The 8526-nt window shown below is 42.4% G+C and overlaps 1 protein-coding gene across 1 annotated transcript in view; it reads left to right on the top strand.

The window, feature by feature from the left end:
• Nucleotides 1-620: 620 nt before the first annotated feature.
• Nucleotides 621-8526, top strand: part of dhx16 (DEAH (Asp-Glu-Ala-His) box polypeptide 16) — a 29302-nt gene continuing 21396 nt past the window's right edge. The window contains exons 1-10 of the mRNA XM_087848520.1: nt 621-874; nt 3172-3377; nt 3468-3709; nt 3865-4045; nt 4124-4180; nt 4284-4538; nt 4618-4851; nt 6619-6810; nt 6910-7020; nt 7110-7225. Coding sequence (XP_087704646.1) covers nt 3180-3377; nt 3468-3709; nt 3865-4045; nt 4124-4180; nt 4284-4538; nt 4618-4851; nt 6619-6810; nt 6910-7020; nt 7110-7225 — 1586 coding nt within the window. The 5' untranslated portion in view covers nt 621-874; nt 3172-3179. The remainder of the gene's footprint in view (nt 875-3171; nt 3378-3467; nt 3710-3864; nt 4046-4123; nt 4181-4283; nt 4539-4617; nt 4852-6618; nt 6811-6909; nt 7021-7109; nt 7226-8526) is intronic.

Below are 8526 nucleotides of genomic sequence, written 5' to 3'. Positions count from 1 at the left end.
GCCGCGTGTTTTTGTCATGTTTAATTGTGATTAGAAACAATAAGGTTTAAAATTGTTGTCCAACTAAACGCCAGAACCTAACGATTTTTGTTTATAATAAAATAATTGGGAAATTGAGTTCTGGTTGTAAAATATCTCTAAAAATCATAATATGGATTGAAGAAGCTGGAAACATTTCTCAAATCTTAATAAGACACAGGACAGTACTGTATGTGAGGCTATGCCCGGTGTATTCAACGCCATTTTCTTCGCAGATTCTACTTCTGATAACATGTTCTACTTTCCCCTGTTTACTTTTTTCATAGTGTTTTGTCAGAGAATATATATCTTATTTTATGATCTCTTATGAAAGTGGAAAGACAGGCTGACATATGAGATCAGGCAGGACTCTGCAGATGATATTGTGACCTGTAGTGAGAGTATGGAGCAGGTGGAAGAATAAGAAGAGAATTATTAAATATAAAACGTATTGTCCTGCTCTTATTTTCTGTTTGTTTGCGGAACTGGATGTTTTGGTTTTATTGCTAGCTGGTGTTGCTGTTCTTTACATGGCCACACGGGGGCAGTGAGTGCCGGCGCCTCTGATGCAGCCCGCTCTTCTTCCCTAGTTTAGCCTGACGTATTTCCGTTTGTATGTTCAGCGTGCGTTAAGCTAAAACAGCAAAACAGTTTACAGTGTATGAGTGTGTGTGATGTACTTTTAGGACAAATGAACAGTTTTTCGTGTCGACGGCAGGATGCTCGTGTCCGCTAAGTGTCCGAACCGGAGACTTGTGCGCTGCAACTCAAGCTAACGCCTCATCTGTAGCTGGAGTTAGCAGTCGGCTAACTCTCAACCTGCTGTTTCTGTCACAACAAGAGCGTTTGAGAAGCGGTGAGTGGACTTCAGAGACGGTTGTGTTGTGTCTCCTCTAACGCTCACACTTTGTATAATACAGGTGTAACAGTGGACGGATAACTACGCTGTAATATGAAAACTGACAGTATTGGTGCAGCGGCTTGAACAAAACACTGCGGTTTGAAACGACGCTGAATCCAGATCTGCAGTTAAAGGCGAAGTTATTGGAAACTTGAGCTTGTTTAACGAAAACTATATGTGAGGAAACATTTTTATTTAGTAGTTTTGCAACAAAAAAAAACACTCACTGCTCTGACTCTTTAGCTTTCACAGAGGTTATCAAATCCAGGTTGTCAAAGGTTAATGCTGAAGGTTTGTAACTGGACCTGGTCTGAATGTGGGAAAGGCAGCAGGGAAATCATCCCTTTTTGCATATTTACTGTCCTGGAGCATCCTCCAAGTTGAAGCTGACATGTTGGCTGACTCCTTTCAGTGTGGAGGTGTAGCATCTCCATTATGAGCTCCTTCGTGTCCTGGTTTCTAAAGTCTCCCTCTTAAACCCAGATTTTAAAAGTCTGGATAAAGTTGCTTTTACTTTTGTTCTGCTCTAAATGCTCCAACAGTCATAGCATTGCTGCCTGTTTTTGTTTTTTCACAAAGGGATTCACTGCAGCTCTACAGTTTAGTAAAGTTTTCCATTTCTAAGGGTGATCCTGTCCATATTTGAAAATTCTGAATAAATCATTTAAAAGTTTGTTTTTATTTTTTTAAGTTGCAGTGATCTGTGACTTAATTTAAATCCCGTCCTGGAGTCTGTTAAAACAAGTCTGGTCAAATGTAAAAATCTGTTAGCCTTTTTAAAACAAAAACAAACAAACAAACTAATTTGTTTACTCATCATATGGCCAGGTGTGGTCCACATGTGCAGAACAGTATCTACAGTGTTTTAGATCATTTGAACAGTGAATCATGCAAAGCCAGTCTAGGTCATCTTTAAAGAACAGTGTTTAAAATGATCCTTATTTATCCTAAGCTGGGCCTTGGTGCAGCCCTCCATTCACCCACGCCGGCTCTATTTTGATTCAGCCTTTCTTTACAACAGCATTCTTTTGATTGGCCGCTTCATGCAAACAGCAACTTGGCGGATGCTGTGCTGATAACCATATTAAGGATATCCTCTGTGTGGGATATCATACATACAGGTCTGGGGGAATACATATGCGACTTATATACATCCTCTATACTTGCTACAGAAGAAAGTGGTACGAATGGTTCATAATGTTAAATATAGAGAACATACAAATAATTTGTTTATAAAATCGAAATTGTTGAAATTTGAAGACTTAGTGAAATTACAGACATTATTATTCATGTGCAAGGTAAAAAATAACACATTACCTCTTAAGTTACAAAGTTTGTTTGTATTGTGTTCAGGAAGTGGGGACAGTAGAAGGAAGTTTGACTTTAAGCACCAGTTTGCTAAGACCACACAAAGGCAAATGTGTCCGACAGTTAAAGGTATAAGAATATGGAATTCTCTTGAAGATAATCTCAAGAGTTGTACAAACATGCACTGTTTTAAAATGTGTTACACACTTAAAAGGACAAATCAGTATGAAGAACATGAAAGTAATTTGGGCTAAATGTGGAAGAAAAAAATTTTCATTGCCATTTAATGCTGTATATTGCTGATTATATTGATTTGTTGTTTAGTTTTGCATTGTTACATAAAGATACATGTTAGGGTTTTTTTGGGGGGGTATAGGTGCCCTCTTGTAAGAATATTTGGTTTGCAGATAGGGGGCAGGTGCTAACAAGAATTTATTCTTCTTCCTGCTCCTTTTCACCCATGGGTGCAGTGTCATATTAATGGGAAGGAGGTTCTGTATGTAGGAAAAGAAACACTGTTGAACCATGTGTGAAATAAATAAAGAAATGAAATGAAATGGAATACATCTAGAGGAGTTGAAAAAGCGGTTTTGGCTCACAGGCATTACTTCTACATATGTTGACCTCATTGTCTAAAACTTTGGCGTTGTTTAAAATGATCACACATTGGAACGCTAATTATATAAGAGAGAAAGTAAGGAAAAATATGTAAGATCCTTTATTTGTTAATTATTTTAAGTTCGTCTTTCATGAAGCTGCTGTGGGATTATTTTCTTTGGGAATCAGTTCATGCTTAGGACAACTTTTTGAAAAGATTACATCCTTCTAAACCTTTATTTTTGAGGCCTCGTATGAAGATAATGGTAACCAGGTACCTGCGCATGTGTCTGTCGCACCGGGAGTTTGGATAACCCTGTTTTTGTTCTGTGACTTTGCCCTTTCAGAAGACACCATGGCCAATCTGGAGCAGTGGGTGAGCGACCGTCTCCACGACATCCTCGGGCTGAGTGACAGATACGTGTCTCAGTTCATGATCGGCACTGCTCGGAAAGCATCGAGTCCCGAAGACTTTGTGGCTCGTCTCGAGCAGACGGGCACGATTGACATCGACCAGAGTGTGGCCGCCTTCGCAAAGGAACTCTTTGAAAAGGTTCATTCATGAAACTCTACCCGAGTTCCCTCGTTTTCTTTTAGCTCTGGTGGTTTAAAAAAAACCTCTAATGTTGTTTTACTGTTGCAGGTTCCTCATAAACAGGTTGTTGAGAAACCGTCCCGAGCGGTGGAACGGCAAGCGATCGAAATGGAGAGGAAGAACCGGACGTACACGTTACTGGAGGACAGCGACGATGCCGATGAAGACGCTGCGAGGGAGAAACAGAAAGGAAAAAAGAAAAGCAAAGACAAGGAACGCGGGAACAAGAGGAAGCACATCAGACAGAAGAAAGGCAGCGAGTCGTCCAGCGAGGAGGAAGCACCTAAAAGGTCATCTGCTTATTTTCTGCTTTTTTAAGATGTTGGTGCTTTTTTCTGTTTTTTGTTGTTTTTTTATTACGATAATTTACATTCATATTTATTCTTCGTTGTGGAGGAGAGATAGACACCAGTGTAAAACGATGTATCCTGTTCTCTAACATCAGGGATAAGTCGATTCAAGAGGACCATAAGACAGTAAAGAGAGAAGAGGAGGAAGAGGAAGAGTGGGAGAAGGAAGAGAGAGAGCGACTGCAAGACATCGAGGAGAGGGATGCGTTTGCCCTGCGAGTGAGGGAGAAGGACAAGGAGAAGACGCGCAACATAGCCGAGAGGACGGACAAGAAGGTGGGCACGCAGCTCTTTTACGGTCTTCCACAGATGACCTCGTGGTAAATATTTATCCTGTTGTTTTGTTCTCCACAGGCTTATGAGGAAGCTCAGAAGAGGCTGAAGATGGCTGAAGATGATCAGAAGAATATGGTGGGTGGTACGGGACGATTTGTGCGCTCATTGATTCCTGAAATAAACAAAGTGGACCTCAGTTGCTCGGCTGTGTGATAAGTTTCCCTCTTCCTCTTTAAAGTTGCCGGAGTTGAGGAAGCGCTCTCGATGGGAATATCTGAAGAAGAGAGAGTCGGAGAAGCTGGAGGACCTGGAGGCAGAGATCGTGGATGACGAGTACCTCTTCTCCACTGAGGAGCTGACAGACAGGGAGAAGAAGGAGCTGGAATACAAACGCACCATTCGGGATCTAGCTAAAGATTACAAAAAGGCCGGCGCCAAGGAGCAGGAGGAGAGAAAGAACAGATACTACATGCCGGAAGAGAATAGAAGAAAGGTGGGAACGAGGAATGTCACATGTAGAAACTCGACTGACTGCAGTTGGTCATATATTTACCGTCTCTCCACACTTACAGGAGGTGCCACAGAGGGACCTGGAGCTGGAGGAAACCCCCATGGAGCTGGGAGGAGAGCAGGGTCGCTGGGAGGAGGAGAGGCTGAAGACGGCCTCCCTCAGCTTTGGGGCCAAGAAGGAGCGAGAGCAAGGAATGAAGCAGGAGCAGGAGAAGTACCAGCTGATCCTGGAGGAGGACGAGATGATCAACTTTGTCACCACCGCCATTACCATGAAGGGAACTCGGTCTGAAAAGGTGACGCTCATCAGATTCCTTATTGTTTTTATTGTTGTGGGTCTCGTTTAATTTTGGCAGCTAGTGCCTGCAGCTCCGTGTGCAGTGTTGATTAAAAGGAAATATCTGCTTGTTTTCGCCATCATAGCCGGCGTGCAGGCGTTACACAGCCTCCTGCACAGCAGCAATAGAGTGCTGTGCTTGATGGAAAATGCAAAGATACTAATTATTACCTGTTTACATATCATATCTGAAATACCAGCTCTTTCTCAGCTGCATTTAAAAACAAAGAAAAAGACATAAATGGAAAAAGTATCAGCAGAAAAAATGTTGACCACCTGTTTGTTAAGATTACTCTTAGACAGATGGACATATTTTTAGATTTATCCTCATCTGTACTTTTTAACATGAATCTTCATTCTTCATCTCTGCCTTATTCCCAATGTTCAGACTGTAAAAGTATAGAAAATTACCACATAATTACATTTCTTTAAAAATATGTACATTTTCTATTTTAAAAACTCTTAATGTAAGCATAGAAGTGCAGAACCAAAGAAACATTTCCCAGCTCGGTCTAACAAAAATGTTCATTTTTACTTGAGAGTGATTTTTAAAATTTTCCACACGAAGGAAATTCCTAATGCAGAGACGCGGGTGATTTCCAGTTACAGTAATAACAGCAGAGGGGGGAGTCCACTGGCTAAGCTCCAGCTTTTCATGTATTATATCCCATAAATGACACGAGCCTCCAGGCCTCTTGTTTCACCACTAGATGGCAGAACTGATGATCTAAAAAAGCAGCCTCAGTATTTGATGCTTTGACTGATGAGCATGGTGAAGTGTTTTGGACTGTAGTGTTTCATGACCTCTGACATCAGCGGATGTTGAGATCTGATCAACTTTTAAGTCATTTTTTTTGAACTTCTCACTGAATCTGAGGAAATAACTACAGAGAACCAAATCTGCAAAGTCAAAACATAATTATGCACCTTAAACGGATCAGAATTTATTCATTTCTGTTTTCATTTCCACGTTTCTTTGTGCCTTTCTGCTTCAGCGCACAAACGATCAGGTTGACTTCAGAGAGTGCAGTGGGGTCAGCCTTTCACCTGTCAGATAATCAATGCAGATCTCAGAATCATGAATGTCTGTGTTCAGAAAAGAGCTGAAAAACCTGAGTTATTTTGGGTGTTATTTGCATGATGACACAGAAATCCTTAGCGAGGCGTGTAAACAGAAAGAGAAGTAAAGAAATTTAGGGAAATAAGAGGAGACTGCGTGCACAGAAGACAGAAAACACAGAAGCCAGTTCATACAAATGTTTTGCATTTAGTAACAATTTAATGTTTTCTGGACAGTTTCAGTCACATGTGTGTTCCCAGGGTTCCCAGCATGTGTTGTAGTGTGGTCTTTGGCGTGATGAAAGGCTGTATTACACGGAAACATGTTTGAGTTGGTGGAAAAACTAAAATATCGTCCACCTGCCTTTTTATATGAGTGAAAATAAAAGAACCAGTCGACTGTGTCCTTCCAAACCTTCTGTAAACATCGCTGACACAAATTCACCTCCGATTCAACCCGACGAGTACGAGCAATGCATGACATCCTGTGCATAAGGTTTCATTTATTACTGAATGATTGTTTTTAAATGAATCTTTTGTAATTATATTTAAACTTTTCTGCACTTATTTTCCTTGTACTTGTGACAGTGACAGTGAAGAGATTCTGATTCTTCTGCTTCACCGTAAAAACTCAAACTGCCTTTTCTTCTGACCGTGTCCCGTTCAGGATCAGGATGCTCCGGCTCTGTCGCAGGCTGAGCTGAAAAAACAGTCAATGCAGGAAGTCCGACGCAGCCTTCCCATCTTTCCCTACAGAGACGACCTGCTGGCCGCCATCCACGAGCACCAGATCCTCGTCATCGAAGGAGAGACGGGCTCGGGGAAAACCACCCAGATCCCTCAGTACCTCCTGGAAGACGTGAGTGAAGAATTTAAACGTAGCTTCATATATTCACGTGTTAAACGTGTTAAAGCATTTGGTTATATGTCAAAGTAATTGTTAAACACTTTCCATCAGGGCTACACCAAAGGAGGCATGAAGATTGGATGTACGCAGCCTCGCAGAGTGGCAGCCATGTCAGTGGCAGCCAGAGTAGCAGAGGAAATGAGTGTGAAGCTTGGTAATGAGGTGAGCTCAGCACATGACTCCTACACCAACACTTGATGTGTTACTGCACCTTCAAGCAGACTGAAGTGGAGTGTTTTACTGTCATCCAGGTGGGTTACAGCATTCGTTTTGAGGACTGCACATCAGAGAGAACCGTGCTCAAATACATGACAGACGGCATGCTGCTCCGAGAGTTCCTCACCGAACCGGACCTGGCCAGCTACAGGTGCCATTAATGCGTCTGTGCCCTCTGCTGCGTTTTTATGTTGCTTTTCATGAAGAGCAGAAAGCTCCTAAAAGTACAGTGCTGACATGGGAGGGTGGACTTCTGTACTGGCTGCTCTTTAAGTGTTTAAATAGTTTATGGAAGCAGGGTAAACGATTCTCATAAACCATTTTCTTTATTAAATCTACATTCTGGGAGCAAAGTAATGCTGCAGAGGATTTGTGGAGTTATGTAGGCTTTACTAGGAAGACAGGGCAGTTGACTTTCAGCCTGCAGACACAACCAGGTGTGCACGCTTGTTAAAGATTATCTTGGTTTAGGCAGGTACACAGTCTTAAAAGTAGGTAACTTTACCAGTACTGACCTTCTCTGGTTCTTGGCCACTACCTTTTTCTTCTGTGGGGGGTTTGGAAACCTCATCTGATTTAAATTTGGCTTCCCTCTCCGTCAAGATCATTTTGTCATGCGCCTGTGAGCTGCTAGGCTGTAGCGTCTCAAAATAGCAACCGTTCAAACCAACACTGACATTTTCATAATGTGAATGAAGCTGCAGAGTGGTGGAACTGCAGTGAGCACTTCATTCCTTCAGTTGTGTCAGCATGTCATTGGTTCTGCTGCTCACTGGATCTGTCACCCTTGGGCTTTAGGGGTGCAACGATACTCGTATCGATATTGAACCGTTCATACAGTGCTTTCAGTTCGGTACGCATGTGTATCGAACAATACAAAATTTTTAATTCATTTTATCAACTTTCCTTTGGACGGTGCTGTCTGTGTTGAGCGCTCAGTGGATCTGTTTTCGACAGTGCAGCCTAGGCGGAGTAGTCGAACACAGATTCACTGAGCGCAGCGCAAGCTAGCAGACAGAAGCTAAGCTCTCGTTGCAACATGGCAAATTGAACCTCCCCCACCCTCATTCAGATGTGGCGTTTGGAACTATTTTGGTTTTCATGTGAAGTATGACCCTGAAGGTAAGCGCGTCATGGACAAAAGTAAAACAGTATGTCGGATGTGCCACGCAATGCTCAATTACATTGGTGGGAACTAGTGCGTTAGCGCACTTAGCTCGTTAACGTGTTGGCCGTCCAGCCCCACGCACGGGGCGATCCGCGGTAGCTCGTTAACGGAGATTTGCCGTGTTGTGGCGTTAACGTCATTTCAGATTAACGCTGACAGCACTAGTGGGAACACAACGAATATGACTGCACATTTACTCCGATATCATCCTCGTGCAAAGACAAGTGGAAGCAGACAAAAACAACAAGCACGCATGCTACAAACTTTACCCGAGTCATTTAGAC

This window comes from Neolamprologus brichardi, chromosome 11 (assembly GCF_056152115.1).
Source record: "Neolamprologus brichardi isolate AB-2024 chromosome 11, ASM5615211v1, whole genome shotgun sequence".
Lineage (NCBI taxonomy): Eukaryota > Metazoa > Chordata > Actinopteri > Cichliformes > Cichlidae > Neolamprologus > Neolamprologus brichardi.
Note: the sequence above shows the minus strand (reverse complement) of the source record. Positions and strands in the feature narration are given on the sequence as shown.